This window comes from Blennius ocellaris, assembly GCF_963422515.1.
Source record: "Blennius ocellaris genome assembly, chromosome: 12".
In the NCBI taxonomy this organism is placed as follows: Eukaryota; Metazoa; Chordata; class Actinopteri; order Blenniiformes; family Blenniidae; genus Blennius; species Blennius ocellaris.
In genome coordinates this window covers 4,947,540-4,975,162 of record NC_137661.1, presented here as the reverse complement: position 1 = coordinate 4,975,162, position 27,623 = coordinate 4,947,540, and the positions used below count along the sequence as shown (strand labels likewise).

At 42.7% G+C, this 27,623-nt stretch overlaps 1 protein-coding gene across 1 annotated transcript; it reads right to left on the bottom strand.

The window, feature by feature from the left end:
* Nucleotides 1–23,937, bottom strand: ephx4 (epoxide hydrolase 4; the record flags this gene model as incomplete). Its single annotated transcript, XM_080506015.1, has 7 exons — nt 1–241; nt 4,435–4,583; nt 5,638–5,741; nt 6,075–6,203; nt 10,749–10,906; nt 14,196–14,281; nt 23,695–23,937. 7 exons carry the CDS (start codon nt 23,935–23,937, stop codon nt 1–3), a joined length of 1,110 nt encoding a protein of 369 aa, XP_080362141.1.
* Between the last annotated feature and the right edge of the window lie 3,686 nt (nt 23,938–27,623).

The window sequence follows — 27,623 nt, the reverse complement described above, 5'->3', positions numbered from 1 at the left end:
TTAGTTCCTGTAGCTTTTCCGTCCCTCCCCCTCCTTGAGGAAGGTCCACATGAGGGTGTTGACGATGTCGGGCTGGTCCTGCTGCAGCCAGTGGCTGGCCCCGGAGATGATGTTGAGTCGGAAGTGGTTCCTGATGTAGAGGCGGCACGTCTCGGCCATCTCCTGCTCCAGGAAGGCATCCCGCTCGCCCCACAGCAGCAGGACCGGAGACCTGACGTGGTTCTGGCTCAGTGGCAGGGAGCTGAGGGAAGGAGATCGTACTTCAAATGATAGGAGGAACAGCAAAAACAATAACACAACCCAAAAGTGAACAAGTTCTTTGCTCCCAAGGCGGAATTTTTTGAAAACACTCTTGACGAAGTTGTTGTGTAAACGGGGGGAAAATGCAAATATTTGGAAACAGTGTCTCTGTGTGGACGGCGGAGAAACTGTTACTGCGCATGTGCAACACAGCCGTAGAAAACCGTTTGTTTGCACACGCGCAAGCTGATGGACAATAACAAACACGGCGGCCTTCAGACTGTCATGACTCCCAGTCCATATTCTTCTGGGACTTGGTAGTTTAATACTTGAGAGTCTCCTGGAAAAGCAATCCGACATGGTGGTCCGTCTATACCAGGGGTGTCAAACATGCGGCCCGGGGGCCAGAAGCGGCCCGCCAGAGGATCTAATCCGGCCCGCCATGTGATTTTTTTTTTTTTTTTTTTTTAAGTATAAATATGAAAATTGACAGAGGCTGATCTAAAAACACGAGATTGGAAAAAATTACATTCAAAACCGTCCTTGGTCAGAATTAATTAATGCATCTGTGGAAGTCACATGACGCAACACCTTTCACAATAAAGGTGTCCAATTTATGTGAAATGATACTTTAGACACGTAAACTCCCAAAAAATTCCAGATGATGATAAATTGTTTTAATCCTGAATAAAAATACGATATCCAGACACAGGTGACTGAGGTTTTTTTTTTTGCAAAAATAATAATATCTGATTAACTTTAATATGTATATTTCAGAATAGACTGGCAAATTCTTGCAGTTACAAAAGGATCAAAAGAAGGAAAGACTTTGACATTTGTCCATATCTACAGTTTAATATGCTACGTTTGACTTGTTCGGCCCTCCAGAGGTCAGATTAGGGTGGATGTGGCCCCTCAGCTAAAATGAGTTTGACGCCCCTGGTCTATACCAATGCTTGTGCACTCACCATTTTTAATGTTTACACCGTATTGTTTTCTCCATGCATGTTTTGCGTCCTTTCATTACAAAAGCCAAACAACAGCACCCGCTAGTGGCCCAAAAATGAAAAGCATTTCAGCATTTCTACCATTTCTCTGTAAACAGAAATCGTTTTCAAAACGTTGCGTTGCAATCGTGAAACTTTTCACAAACATGACGCATTTTCACTTGAAACGTAGAAATGGAGCCTTAACTTAACTCTCGATCACTGAGCAGCGACCGCTGACTCGTCTCTGTGTTCGCTGGTGTTGTGAGTTGTGTGTTTTCCCAGAGCTGCTCCTCTACAGCCAGCTCTCGCTGCTCCAACACAGCTCAACCAGCCTCACGTCAACAAACCCAGGCTGACTTTATGAGTACTGTGGTTTATTTGACTGTTCTTCGCTGTGGCACTTGTTATGTGAGCTGTACCTTGTCTCTTAATGCTCAATGTGTCCTGCCTTTTACGTGGCCGGGTCACAATGCCAGTTCTTGTTTCATGCTGAGACTATGTCCGGCCACCTTGTGTCTATGTTGAAGATGAGTATACATTCATAGTATAAAAAAAAAAGAAAAGGGATGGATATATCGGTAGATGTTGACTGTGTTTATCTATTTTTGCCGTGTGCGTTTGTGGAGAGACTCTAATTGGTCATGGGTCAGTGAGATTTCTTTTACATAAGCATATAAAAGCTATTCTGAGAGAGCCCATTGCTTGAGAAGGGAGCAGATGGCATCTGCTCAGCCATGCGTGGACGGTTCACATGTCAAAAAAAAAAAAAAAACACTTTTGAGATATTCTTTTATCTGGTGAGCGGCGATGCACTGCAAGTCCCAATAATGAAGGTTATTATGATTTTATTTTGCTTTTTTGGGGGGGGGATGTACCGGCAGAGCGCTTTGACAAATTTTCATTGAATCACAATCATATGTACACAAAAACAAGCGTGCAAAATATAATATACATATTATATTGTGTATTGGGCCACGGCTAAAGTACTAAAGGTGCATTAGGAGATGAATTAAAAAAAATGTTTGGAATTATTAAAATTCATGTACACATTTCAATTAAATTAGTTATAAAACATGATAATACAGAGTTTCATGTCTGTTCAGTTTTGATTATTTCTATGAAGCTGGTTTCCTATTGGAAGTTGTGCCGTGAATGACCTTAAACCTTGTGTGAGTGGGAAACAGACTTCAAGAAAACACTGGACTGTCAATCTGATGTCTTTTATGATTCTTATGAATCTTTAAATACTCACACCAACATCTCAACTCTGATCAAATGTAGTAACACCATAAGGATTTTGTTAAAAGGTATGCAAGTACATTTTTCTGCATCTCTTAATATTACTGCTATTGAGCCCATGTGCCAATTGAATCATTCTGCTTCTGGAACAGATGTTTCAGTTTGACATCAGTTGGATGTTAATATCAGGGTGGTTCAAATGGCATCGTGGAATTTGTGAATAGCTGGTCTAAACTGAAGCTCGAAAAAAATAAACTAAACAAATAAATGAATACATTTGAAATGTTCAGAGGTAAAACAAAAGACAGGAGTGACGAATCGCCACTTAAACCTGTTTTAAGAAACCATGGAGGTCGTGTTCTCGCACTCAAGATGTGAGGGACCTCCAGCTGGGACTATGAAAAGCCTGAATTCCTGATTGCATGTGTTTGTATTGGAGCCTGTGGTAGGGCAGCTTCGACGTCTGTAAAAGGCCCCATTAATGCTTTCATTTTCAAGTGTTAAAGCAACATCTGCAACCATGCAGACATCAGCAGGACAAAGCTAAACCTCAGCAAAGAAGGCCCAGCGCTGCTGCAGACGGCTGGTTAAAGAGGAGAGGATGCTAAAATGTCGACGCTCTTGAATCATGTCTCAGGCTCTGTTTACATGACGTTTTCAGTGAAAATGCCTCATTTTTTGTATTTTGGTGTCAGGAAAGGTTTCAAGAAAGTTAATACAGTAATGTTTTAAAAACAATGTTTGTTTACATGGAAAGGACAGAAATGCTGAAAACTATGCAGTCAACATGTCAGGCCACGAGTTACCACTGTTGTTTGTCTTTGGAATTAAACCACAACGAAAACTTGTGAGCAGAAAACAATACATTATAAACGTTATCGACGACGAGTACAAAGAAGTTCATATGGACAGACGATGAAGTTGGATTGTTTTTACAGTGACATTGGAAATGGAAAACATTGTTGTTTTTGTCCATCTACTCGCGTATGAACAGAACTATTTAATAAACCCTGGTGCGCATGCAAAGTAGCAGTGTTTCAAAAAAAGATGGATTTCCCCTGTTAACAGGGAGCTGGTGTTGGAGCGTATTAAAAAAGTATCACATTTTGAGCTGTTCTCAAAAAAAAAAAAAAAAGCAATTAGTTGCCTTTTGATAGCCGCATGGTGCTTTGGTAAATTGAAATAATTTACAGGAATGTAGCACTTTTCCTCCACCTGAACCCTCACAGCTATAGACTGTTCATCACATTCACCCATTCAAACACACAGTCACTCATCAATGGAGGTGGCCGCCATGCAAGGTGCTACAATCCATCCATTGGGAGCAATTTGGGATTCAGTGTTTTGCTCAAGGACACTCCAATATGTGGAGATGGACAGTCAAACTTGCAACCTTCCAATTGAAAGACATACCAATCTGAGCCAACTACCGCCTGTGTTGACCAATCAGAAGGAGAGCGTATTAACGGACAAAAGAAATTACATCCGAGAGGAAAAATCTGACTAGTTTAAGTATCCAACAGTTAAAAAGCAATGCCACAATGGATCTGATTAATTTTTGAGCAATACTCATCAATTTGTAAATATTGACTCAAAAGTCAAAGAATTAAAGGTGAATATCTCAAATTCAACTCATTGCAATTCCCTCCCAAAACCTATAGCAACGTGGCTCATTGTTCAAATCAAATCAATCAAATTGTATTTGTATAGCCCTTTACAATAACCCAGTGGTACCCAAAGCTATAAAAACAATACATTAAGAAAAAAATACAAGAATAATACATACAAACAATACATAAAACACAGGCGCTGACTGTGGGAGGTGAGACGGTTCTGCAGGCTGGTGAAGCCTTCCAGAGATTCATTAAAACAGAGCATACAGAATAAAAACACCGCCCTAGACAGAGTTAAAAGCCAACCTAAAAAAAATGGGTTTTCAGCTTTGATTGTTGAGTGGGTTCCCTACCTGAAAACATTTCTGTAATAGTTGAGGGCTCCTGTGAGGGCTCCCGGCTGTGAGAGTGCGTACAGGTAGGCCTCCAGGTCCTCGGTGGTGAGCCAGCGGCCCTTCCTCCCGATGCCTGTGCTGCGGCTGGTAAACAAAGCCTTCAGCGCCTGCAGCACAGACAGAAGAGACACGGCGGGTCAGTCGGATCTCCAAAGCATCACGAGAAGGTCATCCGTGGCGCTGTAACGCGAGCCGTGTGACGTCCAGATCGACTGTGACGACCTTGAGCGGCAGCTCGGACGCCGTGACTCTACCGCCACACGCTGAGCTGCGCCACAGACCTACGCTGTCGTGTGGCCGCAGTCTTACAGTTCATTAACCACAGTCTGATGTATTGGGCAAACACTCTCCAGATTAGATGAAAACTATTGCACGGCGTAAATCAGTCAAGAAGAAGCAATTTCAATTAAAAAAACATGATAAGGAGAAATACAGTCAGTCATAATTTTACACAGTGCCACTTTCAGAAAGGTTGGGGGAGTGTGGCGATTGTAAATAAAAAAACAACATTTCACCATTGAAAATTATGTGAACAGAGTCCCCGAATCCCTTGAAAACTATGTCTTAATAATTATATCAATGTAAAATAGTGAACACATTGGATATCCCTTCATTTTCAGCGACATATTATTGTCCAACAGGAGAAATGTTTGCTTAAAGGACAAAGTGGAAGGTCATGACTGGGTGTTAACGGCGGTATGAGGTGACTTTAGTGCCTCTGGTCAAACACTGGAAAGCAAAGGCAAGACAAGTTAATGTGCTGTTGCAGCATTCATTCACTAATGCTGAACATTATTTTATAGCATGTTGTTGTTAATGATGGCTTCTCCACGGTTATGCACGGCAGTGATTCCCAACCATGAAGATTGGATTTCCTTGTTTTATTATTATTATTTCTTCTTTTCTTTCTACAGCAGGTTATATTTAGACTGATCACTAAAAATAGACTGACATTGTAGGAAATGTGCAACACAGATCAGCGTGTGTGCAGGCACACACACACACACACACACATGAATGCACGACCTTGACCTTGAAATGGCTAAAGCCGGTGCGCACGTACACACACACACACACACACACACACACACACACACACACACACACACACACACACACACACACACACACACACACACACACACACACACAGCAGAGCACCTTGAAGTCGTTGATGGAGAGCATGAGCTCGGGGAAGCGGGGAAGCTGGAAGAAGAAGTAGTGACTGGATTTCAGCAGCTGGCTCGGGTGGCGCAGGGCGTAATCTGGAGGAGAGAAGAGGACAGATAAATTTTTTTTCGAGGGCAAAAATGAAGCCGACTCTTTGCATTGTTCCCGTTTCCCCGTGTCCACCAATGAAGCCAGCTGGTCCTGCCCCCCCATTACCTTCATGTAATTAGCCTCTCCTCATATCCCCCTTAAGGCAGAAGGAGATTTACCAGATGGACGAAAACTTGCAATTGCAGTAGTAATAACACTTGCTAATTAATGGTGATGAGTATGCTCATAATCCGCGAGCAAAACCAGAGCCAGTCTGATTCGGAAGGAGACAGTTGGTTTGCTTTGCCCAGCACCAGTAGGAAGAGTGGAGGCGTCACCTGTGAACACGGAGGGATGTGGACAGTTCAGGACGATGAGTTTCGTCACCATCTCTGGGTAGTGGATCGCGAACAGCCAGGCGATGGTCCCGCCCCAGTCGTGACCAACCAGGCAACATCTGTTGTACCCTTGAAAGGACAACAGGCAGCCATTGTCACAGAAAGCGGTGTGTTAAAGCATCATTGTCATGGCCTGAAAATCAATACTGGTGTCGTTTCCTGATCGCCGCCTCGGCCTTTCACACTTATCGGATTTATTGTGAGGTCATTTGGCCAAACGCAGAGCGAGGTCAAGTGAGATCACATTACAGCTCAACTCTTAGCAAACTGATCCACTTACCTGACGCTGGCACCATTCATAGCTCCACATCTACAGAACTCACATTTTGTACATGTCGATAAAAATGAAAGGTGCTCCCTTTGGGCTGGTGTGTCTTAAAGGGACGGCAACTCAGGGCCCATTTACTCGTTTACCAGTGAAAGCGAAACACTTTTTCTTGTATTTTTGGACCGCTGAAAATGCAACTTTTTGAAAACGGCTCCCAAGGTGGAACTTTTCGAAAATGCTCCGACTCCACCATCGTATAATTGGGAGGAAACGTAAACATTTGAAAACACTTAAATTTCCTTCATGGGGGGGAAAAAGCTGCTTCTGTGCATGTGCACCGTGGTCATAGTAAATAGTTCTTGTGTACGTGAGGAGTCAGCGGTAGAAGCAATCCAACTGACAGCTGTCTGTCCACGCGGATGTCTGCGTACTCGCCACAGTTAATGTTTATACTTCATTGTTCTCTGTGCACGTGTGTGTGTGTGTGTGTGTGTGTGTGTGTGTGTGTGTGTGTGTGTGTGTGTGTGTGTGTGTGTGTGTGTGTGTGTGTGTGTGTGTGTGTGTGTGTGTGTGTGTGTGTGTGTGTGTGTGTGTGTGTGTGGATTCATTACATTAAATAACCAACGGCGCCAACTAGTAGCGCAACAGGAAAACTACTTGTTCCGAGTAAGCGAAGCAGCTGAAACATTGTCGTGTAAACGGCACAAACAACAGCTTGATTGAGACAGCGAGTAAACAACAGCAAGCAAGGTTTAAAAAGACATTGATTCATTTGTTTACTGAGGGCGTTCATATCTGTTGCTCGTCGACTGGAGTCAATATTCACCGCAGTATGAACTGTGAGGGATTGAAGAGTCGACATAAAGAAGCCTTTGCAGACCAATCAAAGATCACAGTAGTTATCACACAATCACTGCCAGTTCCTTTCCACAGAAATGACCATTAAGTGAATCAGCGTCATGTATTATTGAGTGTCCAGCCTTTGAAAGGCTGTTTAGTAATTGACAGTGACGGTTGGAACAATGCGAGGAGCGACTGTACATCAACAACAGGCCTTCGGAAAAAGCCTTTCCAAAGACAATGTAAATGTTTAATGAAGGACGTCCTCAAAAACCTCTTAAGTCATTATGATGCCTCTGGCTTGACTCTCAGCGAGTTAACAGTGTTCAAAGTTGCCCTACTCAACATATCGTGTACATCATTGATCCAATAATGTTTTATTTCCTCCTGACACGGCGGAGACTTCCAGTGCATTGTTTTGGTTTGATGCTGCAGTTCTAATATCAAAAACAGTCAAATCTGATTGGATTCAACATGTTTACTTGTCCATCAAACAGGCCATCCTCACTGCAAAACAGACAAAAAGTGTGGCTGAATGTGGTGTATCTGAAATGCTCCCAGCACAGCCCAAAGTGCAGAGCTCGCCAGGCCTTGAGAGCCGTTGGTTCCAGGCCTGTGGGGTACGTGAGGCAGTTGGTGGTGATCCTGCTGTGGTTGTCTTCACACCACACAGGCACAGCACCAGAGACCAGCGTCACGACCACACACACTCCACCACTCTGTCACAAAGGTCGAACACATCGACCTTGAAAGGATGCATCATTTTCAAATATTCACATAGTATCTTTGCCTGAATCAAAGCAGTATTTTTGATTTCTGAACTTAAACACTCCTTTTCCCCCCACTAAACCCATTAATAACATTTTGTGATATTTTGCTTTGACAGTGTTTGATGCTGCAGATGTTAAACGATGTTGTATTGAGAGGAACAGAAATCCAAGCTTGTTGTTTCAGTATGTGACTGTCAATCATGGTTCTAGACTACATTTACATAAATATTTATAGCTGGTCGTTGTGCGGTTGAATGAGAATTGGCATTTGGATGACATAAACATAATGTTGCAAGGATCTGGAAATTCTTACAGCAGTGGGACGCTCACACAAACTGACAATGGAGGTAATTGTTGCGTCAGATTGGCCGAAGCAATTTGTTTAATAGAGCGTAAAACATGTTTGCTCTTTTTATCTCTTTGTGATACAAACAGCAGGAGCAAACTATTGTTATATTACTTAGATCAGAAGCTATTTGCCCTGTGGAGGGTAGTTCTGAAGTCGATTTTCATCCAAGAACATCACAAAGCAAAATTAAAAAGCACATATTTGATGATTTTAACTTGTGTCAATGGGGTATAAACAATTTGCCAATGAATGTCTATAAGAGGCTATGTAACCTTGTGGACACGTCCCATTGAGTACATTGCAACACAAAGTAATGTGATGTTTGCAACGGAGGTTTGTAAACATAAATCTGACTCATTTCATGGGCGTCATAATTAAAAATGTTACATTTTGTTTGTTTTTCAGGTTTTTTCACCATCATCAATCGTCATTGATTATTTTGTCAGTTTGGAAGAAATGAAGAAATGGAAACATGACTGAGAACTGGATTGTACCATTTTCTTGCGTACTGAGGCATCGTTTACACATTTAAAGTGAAATGCCATTTTTTGTGTTTTCATTTTAGAGCAGTTTAAATGTTTACGCAGCAAACATTTAAAAAGGATGATCATTTTCACGACAAAAGCAGAAACACTGAAAACAAGTTGGACAACGAATGGGTACTGTTATTTGTTTTTGTAATGAAACCACACACACACACACACACACACACACACACACACACACACACACACACACACACACACACACACACAGTCAGAGAACAATATGTCATAAACATTAACAACGGCAAGTAACAGTGTTGCCACAGTTACTTTATAAAACTAATCCGATTACTGATTACTAGTTAGTCCTTTAAAAAGTAACTTAGTTACTTCACCAATTATTTGTTTTTAAAAGTAACAAAGTTAGATTACAAGTTACTTTTTAGTTACTTTCAGCAGCTGCAGACACCTTCCATCATCTGAACATAAAAATTACAACTGGTTTTACCAAAGACTCTGCTAACCCCTGCCTCCTGCACCATGTTTATACATATTTGACCTTTGACTTTCATTCTTTGTTGTATTTATATCTGCCTCACACTTTTGTTGTCACATTTTTACTATTACTGGTATTTAATTACCCAGAGATGTAGCTGTAGTCTGTTGTCGCAGTTATTTGCACTGCCTGCACTATGTGACTTCCTTTCCCCCCTCCTGGACAAATAAAGTCTTTGATTGATTGATTGATTGATTGATTGATTGATTGATAATAAAGTGGCTTTCAGACAAGAAACTTGTCCTGCTGGACTCTACAATAGTAACACACAGTGACTAGGACAAGTAACTTTAATCAGATTACTGGTTTGGAAGTAGTAACGCATTATTAATTAAGATGTTACCGACATCACTGGCGGTTACACAGACATTTGTATGGACAGACGAAGTTGGATTACTATTACAGTGATGGTCGACTATAAAACTATCAAGTCGCAGGAGAATATGGACTGAGAGTTCTGACACTCTGGAGACAAACCTTGTTGTTATTGTCCTTCTACTCTGACCCTCCATATTACACTGAACCCCAAAACTGCTTCCATTGGACGGAATGAGTGCCTCGCATGACAGGCGCCTACACTGGAGTGTGAATGTGTGTGTGAATAGGTATAAAGCGCTTTGGGGACCGCTCAAACGGTGGAGACGCGTTTTACAAGTTATAACTATTCATCATTTAGTTGTGCAGAAGAAGTATTTCCTATAGCTGTGGTGTGCATGCACAGTAGCAGCATTTCCACTGTCTCAAGGACGATGGAGCCCAAGTGTTTTTCAAAAAGTTCCACCTTGGGACCCATTTTCAAATAATAGCATTTTCAGTAGCTCCAAACCTCCTCGTCATGTAAACAAAACCCCCAAAATGCAAGCAAAGTTTTGCCATTTCCCTTGAAAACGCTGTCACACAAACGGGGCCTGAATGAGACTATGTAGAGAAATCTGGACGTGACCATGAGAAGGAGTTCAGCCTCGGTGGAGGAGCAGCTTTAACTCTCCCTGATAGAAGAAAGAGCTCCCAGACATTGCTCACAATTACTCAGATTCATTGACAAAACGTCGCTGACATTTAAATGCTAAGACAATTTACCACGTGGAGCATGTAAGTGGTTCTAAAATGATCAGAGGAGCCTGCGACATGTCAGCCAGCACAAGAGTATAGATTTCGCTGTGAGCAGATAGCATGCGTGTATTCGCAGCCTCTGGGTCTGCAGTGTTCCATGTTCTCAGAGGATGAGTCAGGACGAGGGGTTTGTCACGTCGCGCTGCCGGCCTGAGCGCTCGTCCTCAATTCAACACTTAGAAAAGGGTTTATTCTGGACTCGGGACACCGCCGGTCGTCCAGACTTCTCTCACCTAGGTACTCAACAATGTCCTTGATGTCGGTGACCAGGTAGTCGAAGCGGTAGCTTTCAGCGGAGAGCGGCAAGTCGGACTCCCCGTAGCCCCGCATGTCGATGGCCACCACACGGAACTCGCTCTTGAACTCACGCAGCTGGTAGCGCCAGGAGAACCTGAAACACACACACACACACACACACACACACACACACACACACACACACACACACACACACACACACACACACACACACACACACACACACACACACACACACACACACACACACACACACACACACACACACACACACACACACACACACACACACACACACACACACGCAGAGCATGACATTTACTTCACGTCACTTTAATGTAACACCTCATAATGCAGCCCAACGGAATTTAACACATGATTTCTATCCTATTTCGGTTCACACATTACAGCTGTAAGTCACAATACTTCATTGTTACCCAGTGGCTTACATACCATGCTGAGAAACTGAAATCAAAAAACATTATTTGGAGACATCAGTTTTTAATTAACTCGACCTTCACAGAAATAAAACAAAGAAGTGCCATCCTGCTTCTAAAACAAGGTAAAGAATCTCTAACAGGTCATAACTATAAAGACACGTGTCTACAGCAAAACAAAAAAGAAAAGAAACAATCAAGGTGTTTGTGAAGAATACCAGGTTTTGTTTGGGTGTGTGCCAGTGTAACTGTTGTGGGTCAACTTTAAGTTTGAGTCACGATTCGATTCACCACTTGTCCACATGCCAAAGTGTCCTTGAGAAAGACACAGGACCTTGAACTACTGCCATGGCAGGGATAGAGCTCATTGGTTTGGGGGCAGTTGTGGCCTGGTGGTTAGAGAAGTGGGGTTGCAGGTTCAATCCCCACTGGGGACAGACCAATGGGACAACATAGAAAAAAAGGAATTTCCTCAAGGAGTTTAGCTTTTGACTAAGCTGAGCGGATGAGAGTACATTGCATTGGAGTGTTCTTAAAAAACTGTAAACAGTTTGCCTAAGTCCACCCTGAAATAAGATCAAGATGTAGATCAACAGTAATCTGCCTTTCATCCGGTCAGATGAGATCTGACCCAAGCCCCCCCGTGACCCCTGCTGGACCCAAACATGACCCCTCACTCAAGTGTGTATGACAGATGGATGGAAATAAGTGAATAGTAACGAACCATTCCTGACATCATTTCTTTTTTTTTTCAAGCATTTGGTTGTGTTATTCCAACATTGAGAGGATGTGTCCCGGAAGCAAACCAAAGATTAATAATAAATTAGAAATATAATTCAAAATGATAACTGTGTGCATTGATACATTAATTCTAGATGTACGTCCTTTCCAAAGTCTTTTAAACTTTTAATAACAACTTAATTTGATCATAGACTTTCAAGCCACTGGAAGACCTGCAGATACACTGTTATACAGACATACCTGAAGATAAAACCTTCTTATTCTTTTCGAGATTGAATTTCATCATTCTTAATTGGATTTTACTGTTTATACAAGCTTGACCACTGCCATAGAAAAACTAATGGTTGAAAACCCTCCTTTACACATCTTAGGAACATCTTAAGACATTTCTTTTTTTTTACAATATAGCTTTTTCTTGATAACAACTCTTTATTAGAATATATTTATTCGCTTTAAATACACAGCTTGCTATATTGGTTCATTAAACAGGGTCCAACCTTGTTTACATGGCAACGTTTTGAAAACGGCCTTTGTTTACACAGAAGAGGCAGAAATGCTGAAGATGATGCAGTTAGCTTGAAAGGCTACTAGTGGGTGCTGTTGGCTGTTTTTGTAATGAAACCTCACATGCATGCGGTGCAGAGAACAATACACTATCAACACTGACAATGGCGATTCATGGACTGGGAGTCATGGTACTCTGGAGGCAACCCTTGTGTTTATTGTCAATCTGCAGCAGAACTATTTACTACGGCCGTAGCAGTATTTCCACCGTCCACATGGTCACTGACCATTTTCAAATGATTGTGTTTTTATCTCTTTACACAGACATGGAGTCGGATCGTTGTCAAAAAGTTGCACTTGTTGGCCGCTGTTCTCAAAGACACCCAGAGTGCAACAAACGTTTTGCATTTTTAACTTAAAAATGTTGGCGTGTGACAGGGCTCTTAAAGTGACCGGCCACAAGTGTCACTTTTTTCATGATGGAAAACTTACAACAGAAAGACTGAGCCCACTGGATTCCAATGAATGAATTCAAAAAGTAATCGTCAAGGCGCCTGACGCCTTTGTCTGTGGACTGGAGAGCTCTAAGAAAAATCACCTCTACTATATTATACTAAATGCTATAATGGAAAACCACACACACATAGAGCTCTATATTATGGATGCTGCATTTATAGCCAGTATGCAGCGGGTGGTTTTTAATTCAGCCAATCTCTTTCCTGCTCTAAGTTCTTCCTCCACTTTGTGAGACACACTGTCTGTTAAACATTTGGAGCCAAACAACACATTATGCAACTGTTTTCACGGGTTGAATAATCCTCTTCACGATGACAAGTCGTGACGCGTACAACCGCCGGTGCACCCCTTTAAAAATGGGTCCCATGGATTCCTCTTTAAAGTCTTTGAAGTGCGTTTGGGGCAATTACACACTGAGGTCAGCTTTCTTTCCAGCTGAGTGGAGGTCACCTCTGGATAACAGAAGCTGTTTTACATTCTAATCCGCCCACCGATCATGTGGACTGGGATGACTTGCTAATTGAAGATTTTGTCTGCGGTACTGTGGCTGCTCCTCATCAAGCCTGAAACAAACCCACCCTCCTCCTCCTCCTCCTCCTCCTGATGGTGTATGCAGGAGCAAGAGAGCAGAGTGTGTGATTGTGATGAGTCAGGATAAGAACCCTTGCATCTTGGAATATAGATGAGGCTCAGAGCAACAAAAATTAAAGTAAGTCCTTCTCCCTCATTTGCGCACATTCATTCACCGCGCTCATTTCTAAGAGGGAATTGGCACATCTTTGAGATAGTGTTAAGAGTTCCGTCCTGCCACTTCGCTCTCGGCACGGCTCATCATTCCGAGGAAGAATAGGACAAGTGAAGCAGAACGAGTTCCCGTTCCCCCTGTTAATTAATCCCTGTTCTGTCCACAGCCGAGACAGTGCGTTAGAGATATGGACAGGCTTACAGCTCTTGACAACCTCTTTGGCCTCAATCCAGACACATCGCTCAACATCATTTTTCATTTCAGATCAGGAGGACGAGCCTTTTGAATGCTTTGGGCCTCTTTCCCTCCCGTACCAGCAAATCACTGCTGTCAGGGAGGACTCCTCGGGTTTTTATAGCTGCTAAGATTTAACAAGTGCTGCTAAAACATGACAAAGGAGGGACTCTCGGGGAGGTAAACACTGGACAATCCAATGAAACTTAATCTTAAGGAGGTGACGTGTAGTGAAATTCACTTACCAGAACTCGGGGAAGCCATGCAAGAAAAGCATGAGGGGCTTTCCTCGCTCCCCCGCCGCCACGTAATGAAACCGAAGTCCAGACTCCTGCATGAAGAGGAAAAAGTATAAATTAAGATGTTTTCATACCAACACTGAGCTGCAGGTCTTATCTCAAAAACTCTCTCACTGGACAGAGGAGAGCAAATGAGAACTCCTCGCAGACGGTCGCTGACCAGAGCTGAGTGGGAAATAAATAGTCAGGTAGTCATCAGGAGCCACAAACATCAGCTTGTTTATCTTATTTGTGGACAAACACATCAGAATATGGATGTCACAAGCTTGTGATATTCTGCATATTGGTCAGAATGGTACATGATCTCATGCCATCTCAACACATCACAGAGTGTTGTTACCACCTGGGTCTGTGACTGCCATGTTCTGATGATGACACCATCCTATTCAGACTGACACCAAACAGTGAAACAGCCTGCATATAAAAAAAAAAAAAATGAAAATCTGCATTTTACCAGATTGTGTCCTCAGGTTAATCTGGACATGGACGCAGAGAGATTCCTTAGCCGACGCATGCCAGCTGATCTCACCTGGACTACAAACATTTCCTAGCAGGTGAAGAAGATCATGAAGGGAAGAGATGGTCTTCCTCAGGAGGGAGAAACAACTTTTCCTCCCTCGTCTTGATACTCTTTCATTTCTATGGATCTGCTGCACTGGAGGTGTAATAACTACATGTCTCGTAGGATTTTTTTTTTTGTTTGTTTTTTGTACTGCTATTAGTCTTAATGTGACTCATAAATTGAGCTTCTGAATACTTTTTTTCTGTAAACAGGCCCTCATTGTCCTTAAACAACAGCAATTTATTCCGTGATTGTGTTGTGTTGTCCACTGTAAGAAATGTTTTTTATGTTTTTACACTGAGATTAAACGTAGCATAGCTTTTAGTTGGAAAGGATAATAAATAATGAAGAAAAATCCTCATTGGTTTTATAGTTTAATGCAAAGTTAGCAAATACATCAACAAGCAGCAATTCATCCAGTCTTGTAATTCCACCTTTCACCTCAAGATTTCTGCAAGGGGTTATTTAGTGTCTAGTCTGTTGAAATATAAATGCAGAAATACATGTATAAATATGACAATGGACATAACTCTTAGTAGCTCCTAACAAAACACAGACTGACGACAGACTGGACAATACATTAGCTATTCTTCACCCTCCATCATGCAAACTATTATGGAAATCGTATATATATATTAGATTAACTAGAGATATACAATGTCATGGAATTAAAGGGCATTTAACTACTTAAATTCCCACACAAACATTTTTCATGGAAACTTTTTGACCAATGTTTGTTAATTATGATCATATTTGAGCAAAGAGTTAAAAAATAGGGATTTTTTTAAAATAGCAAATCAACTAATTGCCCTAAACCATCATAGAAACATAGGAAGGCTTCTGAAAGTGTCTTCAAGTGTTTGTGGACTGAGTTTCACTCAATAAAGCCAATATATATGCAACGATTGTACAGGCAGCTCTTTAAGCATCGTGCAACTGTGGACCAAAAACCTCCAGGCATAAATTTTACATTCACAAGTATGAAGTATTTTTTAAAGTACTTGATTAAATGACTGACAAAAAGTGTCAAGCATTGCGCAATGCTTTTTGATATTGTGAGCACAATGGGATCTCTGATTGTGAACATGAACATTTGATCAAGCAATGATTTGACGAGGACACATTCAATATCTGCTACTCCTTATCAAAGGGGAGGAACACATTGACACTAATGCACTTTTTGGTGATTTTTTTTTAAGGGTTAGGGTTCAGGTTGTGTATTTTCACCAATGCATCAGGGCTTTTTACTTGCACACTGAGGCTTCTCTGTTACACAAACCACTGCATCGGTCTAATATTTCATGAAGTGTTGCACTTTTTGGATTCAAAGCATGAATATTTAAAATGTTTATCATTATCATGGGGTTCAATATAAGTATTTTATGATGCTTTTTGGTTTCATTTGGTCAAAGGGTTTGTCTCCTGGGGGCACTAGTATTTCAGCAATTTCTTCTTCTTTTGTTTAGCTTTGTTTATATCCTCCTCCTCTGTATTATTATTATTATTATTATTATTATTATTAATAATAATAAGATAATATTTAAGCAAAGACAGTTAAAAATAGGGATTAATAATAACAATAATAATAATAATAATAATAATAATAATAATAATAATAATAATAATAATAATAATTAGTATTATTGATGACAATAATAATAATAATAATAATAATAATAATAATAATAATAATAATAATAATAATAACAATAATAATAATAATAATAATATATTTAGAGTTTTTTGGGGGGGATTATTGTCAGAAAAGAAACTTCTTGAGTCATCACTGATAGGAGGGTCACTTTGATCATGCTTGTTCTGGCTGGTTTAGCAGCTCTGCAGCTAAATTTAGGCTCAGATTGAGTTGGTGCAAAACAATAACATCAGACAACATGAGAACTCTCAGAAGTGGAGGGCAGCTACTTTTACAGCTCAGGGTAAAACACTTGAAAATAGATCAGATAAATCAAGGCCTGCATTCTAAAAAAAAACCTTGTTGAATGCACGTTGCCTTTTTAGGACATTATTGATGATTTGAACTCCCTCACTTTCACAGGCACCCCTGATTCACAATCCTTTCTTTCCCTGAATCTCCCCTGACGAAGTGCCGCGTAGTTTCTTAACTCTGCTCTATGTTCTTTAAAGTATCTCTGCATGGTTCTATGTCACAGAGAGCTGTTAAAGACCCACTATTCCTCTCCAAATGCTTCCTCGACCACAGGTTGCGTTACCAGCGTCACTTAATATTTTAACTCACTGCAGTTGTGTTTGCGTTATATGTAAAAACATGAGTTCTCTGCATGAGTAAAGTTGAAGTTGGAGTCACCTCATACCGATAACAGTGTTTTCTCTTAAGTAATTGTACTGTGACGGCGTCTCATAGTCTGACATGAGACACATGAGAGCCGCCCAGACGCCAGAGCCGCCCAGACGCCAGAGCCGCCCAGACGCCAGAGCCGCCCAGACGCCAGAGCCGCCCAGACGCCAGAGCCGCCCAGACGCCAGAGCCGCCCAGACGCCAGAGCCGCCCAGACGCCAGAGCCGCCCAGACGCCAGAGCCGCCCAGACGCCAGAGCCGCCCAGACGCCAGAGCCGCCCAGACGCCAGAGCCGCCCAGACGCCAGAGCCGCCCTGCCATAATGGACGGCAGTGGTCAACGCTCACGAGAGGCCGATACAATCGCCAACCTCAAGGAGGACATTCACCGGCTCTCAAACGAACTTAAAGCGAAGTCCGAGCTCCTGAATACGTGTCTGGAAGTGGCCCATAACCAGTCACTCAAGATCATTTCGCTGCAATCGGCTTTGCAGGACACAATAAAATGGGACCCAACATCTCCCCTGCGGCCGGGCAGCAATTCCACACCTGGCTGCGAGTCCACCTGGTCGGAGGTTGTGATCCGGGGTAAACGAAAACCTCCTGGTGATGGTGTCCATCCACCTCTGCTCGACCTCTCCAACCGGTACGAGGCCCTCTCCCAGGAGAAACTCACCAACTCTGGCCCCGGATTCACTGAACCAGCGCCTAGCTCCACCTCGGCTCCGAACTCCTCCACCGCGAGACGGAGACTGCTGCGGGACGCTGTGCGGAGACACTCCGGGAGGCTTCGCCGGTCCGACCATGACAGCCGGTTAGCGGCGGCTGATCCGCCCGCTCTCTCGGCTGTCCGCCCGGGGCTGCAGACGGACCGCTCACCATCTCTGATCCCCACCACGGCTAGCCCGCCTCACCGCTCCCCAGCTCCGGTTCAAACCACGGCTAGCCCGCCTCACCGCTCCCCAGCTACGGTCGCCAATACCACTAGACGCCCTCATCCCCTGTTTAACCCTACAACACTCATAATCGGTGACAGCATCACAAGAAACATCCGTTTCTATAACACCACCACCCGATGCTTTCCTGGAGCCACCGTTAACATCATTCATGGGAAACTGCCTGAGCTGCTCCGTACCGCACCAGCAACCATTCACCGGGTGATCGTCCACGTCGGCACCAATGACACCAGTCGGCCCCAGTCGGAGCAGCTCAAAGCAGATTTTAAAAAACTTTTTTCTTACCTGGATGGCTGTGGTAAGTCAGTTTTTATCAGCGGGCCCATCCCCACTTACTTCCACAGTGACGAACGCTATTCCAGAATTTTTGCGTTGAACTCTTGGCTCCGGGACTCCTGCTCAGCGCTCAAGATTAATTTTATAGACAATTTTAACCTGTTCTGGAACCGCTCTGTGTTTTATCGGGATGATGGACTCCATCCGAATGAGGTGGGCAACTCCGTTTTAACAGGTAACATCCACAACGCCGTCCAATCAACCCCAGGTGATTGACTCCCTGCAGGCCACGCCCACTCCCTCCACTCCCCGCCCTTCCTCACAGAAACTCAGGACACTGTCCAGCCCATTCCCACAGTCACCACCAGGAGACCCTTCAAATCCAGGACTTTTAGCAGACCACAAACTCTCATTCCTTTAAATCGTCACACTGAACACACACCCAGCACCAACATTAAAATGGCTGTTTTAAATATCCGCTCTCTTTTAAACAAAACTTTTATCATTAATGACTTGATTTTAGATAATAACTTAGACTGCCTCCTACTCACTGAGACATGGCTTGACACTGATGCACCAGTTGTTCTTACCGAGGCCTCCCCACCTAATTTTAACTTTTTATTCTCTATCAGGGATGGAAAGAGAGGAGGAGGAACTGCGTCCATCACTAAAGAGAAACTTTGCACATCCAAAGTGACTTTTAACAGCTTCACGTCCTTTGAATATCACGCTTTTATTTTTTGCAGTCCCCCCATCCTCTCTTTAATTATATACAGGCCTCCCCATCATTCAAGCAGTTTTATCGCTGAATTTTCTGAATTTTTAACTATTATCCACACTAAATTTGAACGAATTTTAATCACTGGTGATTTTAACATACACATGGATAGCCACTCGGACTCATTGTCCAGAGAATTTTTAACTCTCCTCCAATGTCTGGATTTTAAACAACACGTCACACAGCCGACTCACAACAGAGGCCACACCCTGGACCTGGTCATTTCTTATGGCCTGGCCATTGGTGTGACCTCTGTTGTTGACCTGGCTGTGTCCGACCACTTTTGTGTGTTTTTTAATGTCACCAGTTTTAAGCAGCAGGAGGCCCCGGTCAGAACGGTGAGGAAACGCTACATAACTTCTGAGGTGGCTGATAATTTTATAAAGATTTTAGAGAATATCCCAGCTGAGGTTTTACCCGCTCCATGTGATTTTATTGTTGACGATTTTAACAGTAAATTAAAGTCAACTCTAGACCTGGTGGCTCCAATTACTACAAGAATCCTTAATAAATCCAAACCACCAGCACCATGGAAAAACAGGGAAACTCACCAATACAAAATAAACTGCAGGATTGCCGAACGGAGGTGGAGAAAATCAAAACTTATGGTTCATTATCACATTTTCCGGGCCCACCTCAAAGCCTACAATAGAATAGTCAGACACTCAAGATTTTCATATTTCTCAAAACTCATCAGTGACAACAAAAATAACCCCAAACTCCTCTTCTCCACCTTCGACTTTTTAACAAACACCAATTTTAATAAAAACTCGCTCCCCTTTCCCTCCTTTTGCGAGGATTATGCCCACCACCTCAGAAGCAAAATAAATGACATCAGATCCAGTCTTTTACCTTTACAAACTGTACCTTTTAACTCACCTGGACTGGTGTCTTCACCAGAGGAATCACTGGACTGTTTTGCTCTGGTTGATGCAGGAACACTTGGTCGAGTTTTCTCCCAAGTGAAACCAACAACCTGTCTTTTAGATCCGATTCCTACCTCACTTTTTAAGTCATTTTATGGGTTCTTTGAGGAACAGCTTTTATACATGGTCAACTGCTCTCTTCAGACGGGTGTTTTCCCCGCCGCCTTTAAAACGGCGGTGGTGAGGCCCCTTCTGAAGAAGAGCAGTCTAGACCCCAAGGTTCTTAATAACTATCGCCCTGTATCCAACTTACCATTTTTTAGCAAAATTTTAGAAAAAATAGCTTTTAATCAATTAAATACATTTTTACTTACAAATAACATTTTAGAGAAGCATCAATCTGGTTTTAGGAAGAACCACAGCACAGAGACGGCCCTTTTAAAGATTTTAAATGACATCAGGCACAATCAAGACTCCCAACAACTCACAGTCTTGATTTTATTGGATCTTAGCGCTGCTTTCGACACTATTGATCATTGTATTTTACTTGACAGACTTAGAAATCTGGTCGGCATCTCTGGTAATGTTTTTAATTGGTTCAGTTCTTATCTCACAGATCGACGCTTCTTTGTAAGTTTGGATACACGTTCCTCAGGTACCCATGAAATCCACTATGGGGTTCCCCAGGGGTCGATCTTAGGCCCAATCCTTTTTAATTTATACATGCTGCCACTAGGGGATGTCATCAGGAGACACGGTGTCAGCTTCCACAGCTATGCTGACGACACACAGCTGTATGTGGCCGTGTCTCCTGATGACACAAGGCCGATTGATGCCCTTTTTAACTGTATTTTAGATATCAAGTCATGGATGGCAGCAAATTTCCTCCAGCTCAACCAGGACAAAACAGAGATTTTAGTTGTAGGTCCTGAACACCAGAGAGAGAAACTTTTACCAAAACTGCTAGATTTTAACTCATCTTCATTTATAAAGAACCTGGGCGTAACTTTTGACTCTGAGCTTAATTTTATCTCACACATCAAAAATGTCACAAAGACTGGTTTTTATCATCTGAAGAATATAGCCAGAGTCCGCCCATTTCTCTCTCAGGCAAACGCGGAGGTGCTAATGCATGCTTTTATCTCTTGTCGAATTGACTATTGTAACGCCCTGCTCTCTGGTCTCCCCAAGAAAACTTTAGCACCACTACAACTCCTACAAAACTCTGCCGCACGAGTGCTGACGAGGACCAGAGGGCGGGCCCACATCACGCCTATTTTAAAATTGCTGCATTGGCTCCCCGTTCGCTTCAGGATCGATTTTAAGGTTCTTTTACTAGTTTTTAAGTGTCTTAATGGTTTTGCACCCTCTTATTTATCCGAACTACTTTTATCATATCAACCCTCGCGGGCCCTGAGGTCCTCCGGCACCGGCCTTTTAATTGTCCCTCAAACAAGGACCAAGACTCACGGGGAGGCTGCGTTCAGCTCCTATGGCCCCCGTTTGTGGAACAGCCTGCCGGGGAACCTCAGGGCTGCAGAGTCCATTGAGGTTTTTAAAAAAGGGTTAAAAACTCACCTTTTTAATCAGGCTTTTAACTGATTTTATACATGTATGTGTGTATATAGTTATGTATTTGATCAATGTATTTATCTACTTCTATTTATTTATTTCAGATAATTATCTAATTTTCTTTTTTATCTCCAGTGGTTCCTCTAGGGGGCGCTACACTGGTGGTGGCCGGTTTTTGCCACTGGTGGAGCCGTCCCATGGGTTTCCCTGCCCGGGCACCTGGCAGGTCCCCCGCGTATGCGGTGGGATTGGCTTGTCTGCCCGGTTGGGGGGGGATCTGTGGGGCGGCGCCCCCTGTGGTCGGAAGTTGTGCCGCCCCCAGTGTGGACGGCCCAAATATGTCCCTTTCCTCACCTTAGTCCTCAGTGTCCTGCCATGTCTCCATATCACTCGGCATGTCTTCACCTATGATGTGTGTCTGCATGTGTGCGTGTGTGTTCACCTGCTTTTTATTCATCTATTTTATCTTTGCACTGTTTTTAATTTTTGTGGAAGCACTTTGTGTTGCTTAATGTATAAAAAGTGCTATAGAAATAAAGATTATTATTATTATTATATTATTATGTGTCACCACTGAAACTCCAGCAGATTTAATCTTCTCCTTTAACTCAGTCAAGCTGCTCTCAGTGCACCAAAGATCCAGATCAGCTCGTTTAACTTAAGCCCTCACATTGTCTTCAGTGTAATATTCACCAAACTGACATTCAAATGAAAGAAGATGGTGAAATTCAGAATTATTTTACTACAATTAGAATTAAAGGCACACAGGCCTGGTGGACTATCACAAAGTAGAGTTTATTTGAGTTTAATTAGGCAGAAACTACTTCCAAAAAAATGTCATGGCAACAGATAAAACAACCAAAATGTAACTTAATTTGAATTACATGAAGCCATCTGTGATATTTTCAGGCGATTACATTAAAGAAAACTAAAGTTAGAACATGTTAAATTTTGAAAGCATTTCAAATTTCCCTGAAAACAACAACAAGGTTATAAAAAAACTCATTTTGTCCCTTTTTGGTGACCGTTGGTTAGAGAAAGGCTCACTCAGCATCCTGCAGTAAACCCTGCAACACTGCACTGTCTGAAGACGTAGTGCTTGTTACTTTGTGGAGGTATGGGTTTATTCAGGATACATTTTTCACCCACAGAATATGAGACTGACTGGTGACCATACATTTCTGACAGATCTGAATGTGTGTGCTTGTCTGTCTTTCTGTGTTTGCCCTGTGATGGACGTCTAACCTGCCGGGGCGTCACCTGCCTTCACCCACTGGATAAAACGCTATAACAGATGGATGCATTTCCAATTTTTCTCCCACTTGCTACATCTACGAGACATTTTATTCTGGAACTCGTCGTTACTTTTGGAGTATTTGCAGATGAAAAACACAGAACTTAAACTGAGAGGCAGGTTTACTGGTCCGGCTGGTCCATTGACAATTAATGCTTCAGCAGTGCAACAATATTTAAGCTCCTGGGAATTGGTGTCTATGTATGTGGACAATATTTTTTATTACAACATTAAAGAGCAATCTTCACTGAAGACCTGGATTTTTAAGCCATTTCCACTCATTTTAACCTTCAGGGACCTGATGTCCATATACGTGGACACTATATTTGGCTTGTCTCGACCACAATACAGGGAGGTAATGAAAACACATAGCAATGGGGGGGGAGAAAGCGTCTTTACACCTGCTCTAGTCTTCTCCGTGCGGTACTTGGGGGGCTTATTTTGCTGTAGAATTAGATGCATTTGCTGGGAGGTGTCATAATGATGTCAGTGAATTATTCATTGTGAAGTGCAATGTTAATGTGGAAGCAGGTTATTTTTGTGAGTGTGTGACAGAAAATGCACTGGTATAAAATTACATAATCTTGCCCAGGGAAGCTCGGGCTGCGCGCAGGAGACGTGAGGCGGAGGAGCTGTTCTTTCAGCACCACCTGAGCTCCGCGCCAGCAAACCGGGGGAAAGAGAAGCAGAAAACAAGCGCACACCCCGTTTGGCCAGGCCCGGGTTTGGAAAAAAAAAAAAAAAAAAAAGGTGTGAGGTCCCTTTGTGTATGAGAGCGCGCACACACACGCATATGCACGCAGAGCTGCGCTCGCGCGTCCTTACCTTGATCCGGACATAACAGTGGGTTCCCAAGGACGTGTCATTCAGACAAGCCGGGGGAGTTTCACGCACCACCCACTGGAAGGTGGCCGTCGGCCGCAAGACGATGTTCCACCAAAGTTTCAGCAGAGCCACGACGGTGCTCAGCGCGCAGTAGCCGTAAATCAGCGACCAGTAGCCCAAAACTCTGATTTTCAGCGCAAGCCTGATCAGGAATATGATCAAGTTGTGGAGCACTCTCGCCATCTTCACATTGCCGCATGAATTAAAGAAGAAGAAGAAAAAACCAATAAATAAATAAATAACAAGTAGAATCTCTCTCCAGATGAGGTTTATCCTATAGACGTGCCGTGGTTGAAGTGGCCGTGCAGACTGCGCTCTGACGACGCCGCGGTGCGGGTGGCGGCGTTCACGCACGACTGTCTGCAGGGAGGATCCCGGCGAGCGTCTGAATGGGACGGCGGCGCGGGCATCACGTCAGATTTCACGCGTGCGTGTGACAGCGGTGCCCGTCCGAGCGGGAGACGCTGTTTGCGAGGCGAGTCGGAGCGCAAGCAGTCCTCCTCCTCCTCCTCCTCCTCCTACGGGCAGCGCGCGGCTCTCCGCGCTCCTCTCAAGAGGCGCCACCCCACTCGGTAATCTCCGTAAACCTGGCTCGCGAAAATCTCCGCGTCGTTGTTATGGCAACGACGCAGACTGAAGGAGCGCGTGGTCCGAGTCATCCCGGAAGACGCGCGCGCCCCCTTTAAATTTACTCCTTCACGAGCCAGTGCGCGTTGACGCGGTGCGTCAGAAGCAGGTGGGAACGTGCGCCCGCAGAAAGATATGTGAAACACAAGAAATGCATTCATGTAAAGTAACTAATGATCTTAATCTGAAGCCATAAAACAGCTTTTAAGAAAGGCTTTGAAATTACAATAAAGTGTAAATTTAAGACTAAAGAATTAAAAAAATTAAAAAAATTAAATCTATTGTTTTAAGGAAAGCCTGAGCAAATAATGTTTAAGGCCTGATTTTAAAGAAGTGAGTGTGTCAGCTGCTGGCACGTTAAAAAAAAATGGGTTCCACAGGTGAGGAGCACAGCACCTAAAAAATGATTCTCATTGTTTCTTCTGAACACCCTGAGTCAGAAGTGGGAACATCTAATCAACTTCTTCCTAAAGACCTCAGGGGTCGAGTTCTTTCGTATTCTGCAAGTAAATCTTAAGTGTACTCAGCTTTCTAGAGCAGAAGTCAGATGTTGACAGTGCCGGCCCTATATGTGGCGCCCCAGGCCAGATTTTATACATCATGATTTACAGACTTTTCCAAAAGAAATTGAATATTATAATTTGTATTGCTGTCTTTAATTTATAAGATAACGTGCAACAATATAGGAAATATAAAAACTATATTTGGTTTATTAGAACCAGGATCAACATCCCTGCCAATCATTCTGGGTAAAAAACTCTCCTCTTTACTGCTCTCAGCCAATCACAGGTGAGCTCACCTCTGCTTCTAACTGTTGCCATGACAACAATGGGACTGACAGGTTTCTATGCACTAATATTAATTGTTGTATCTGATGCCTTCACTGAATCTTGGGTAACTTTAATGACCAAATGTACATTAGCGGCATAAGAATCGGCATCTCAGCGTCTTACAACACATTCACTTTCTGCTCAAGTGGAATCTTTGATACTACAGAAGCCTTTTGGCTCCAACTTGTGGTGAGGTACTTGGTTTCTGTTCTGCTCCACCAGGTGTGAATCCACCCTAATACTGGAAGTCGACTTCCTGTTCCACATCCCGAGCCTCACCTGCCTTTACATTGCAGTGGATTCATGTGTTTTTGCTGTCTGATCTTTCCTGTCCTTCTATCCTCTAACTGGGACAGAAGAACATCTTCACCTCTGAGTCTGTTTCTGCAGGTTTATTCCTGTCATAAGGAAATTTTTTTTCCTGTTCCACCGTCACCCGAGAAGGAAGATCAGGAAACTGATTAATCACATTCAATATCAACCAAATGAAAGGCAACTGAAAATGATATAACCCTAACCCTATATCCTGGTGTTTTGTCAGACTGATGAGTGACAGCAGCACAAATAACATTGCTTTTAAAAAAATCGAGGTCTGAAGCTTTTAGTCCGAGCTACAATTGAGAGTGTGAGAGTGAGAGTGTCACTCATGAAAGAAGAAAAAAAGAAGAAATTACAGATTTGCTCGGTAATTGGCGTGTAAATGAAGAATCAGATGCAGTTTCTGGTCTTTTTTGTTGCTTTCACATTATTTTTTAAAATATGGTTAACACTTTTTCCCACCTTCAGTTGATTTGGTTTGAATTCACACTGCAGTCTTGAGAGCAGACCAACTACCTGGACAATGTCACGCAATTACACAAGCTGCTCGTTTGAAGGCGTTATTGTCCGAAAACAAACACTGACCAGAGAGGAAGAAAAGCATGACAAAGATGAATGAATGAATGAATGTTTATTTCGAACATACAAACACAAAGAAAGAAACATTTCGATGAATGAAAACAACAAAAAAAACACTGAATCTACATTTGCATGAACGAAAAGAAATAAGAAGAAGTGAAAACGTATTTATTCCTTCCCCTCAAACATGTTGTACATTCTGATAACTTTAGCCAATGCCAGAACATTTTCAGCAACCAGTTGAACAATCCAACCTCAGTGTTGCCAACTGAACGTCCAACCTTCAGAGATGTGGCAGCAATTATTTATGTTCAGTACAGTTCCTGAAAATAAGCAGTTTTCTACTTGGCTGAGGGCCTCCTCCACACAGGAAGCGTAATGTACAGTATGTGACCGCTGCATGAATAAATTAACCTCAATTTCCTATTTTGATTTAAAACGTCACTTTAAGTTGACTCTGTGGATGAGTGGAGAAACAACTCTGAATGTTCACTGCCTCCACTAGTCAACAGAAACAGTGACGTGCAGTCAGGAGAGGCCGGAGAGGCAGTGCCTCACCTGCCATCATGAAAAAAGAAAAAAAAAGGAAAAACGTACATCCAATAAATATGAATATTTCCCACTGATTTGTGCAAAAGATGCCTTTTCAGTATGCCTCCACAAAATTTTGAGAAAAGTCAAGCCAGTGAGGCAGGCAGTACCCAGCCTCACCTCAAGGGGGGCGTACCTGAACTGAAGTTTGGTCATAATCTACATTGAGACTGAGATTTTTGTTTAAAAAAGAAAAAGAAAAAGATAGGAGTAAGTAGAAAACAATTCAAATATATGATAACTAAACCATTGGTCTAACATAAGCCTCAATCAAAGGAAAGATCACCTTTTAAAAGAATCAAGTCAAAGCTGTCGTTAAAATAAGCTAAACTCTACATTAACCTCTTGACAGAAAATCTGCAAAACACTGAAGAGAAAAAAAACTAGGGGAGAAGGAACAAACCTGAACCAGGGTCTGTATCTCAACCCTGATCTGTCTGTCCTTCCTTTCCTCTCCTTGATCCCGTCACTCCAAGCCAAGCTCATCTGGGACCCACAATATCAGCCAAGAGGTCTACTTGGTGGACATTTAAATATTAGAAGTATTATGCCCAAGAGTGACCAAGTTCATCATCTATGAAGCAACTTGAACCTGGACTTTTTATGTTTGTCTGAGACCTGGCAAAATATCAATTCACTGATGGCTGGACTGCATGAACCAGGCTACACTATGTTTAGGAAAGACTGGGTGGGAAATCCAGGGCGGAGGGGTGATATTTTACATAAAGGAACACTTAAAGTGCAAACAGATGGAATGGGTCTGTGTACACAACTCTGAATATATTGGTCTTAAAATAGCTCTCTCTCCACAAATGTCAATAACACTGATTGGGATGTAGCGTCTAATGTTTTTTATGCGGAGCTTCAGGCTCTACTTAAGGAATGTGATACGAAAAATGAAGTTATCTTGTTTGGAGATTTCAA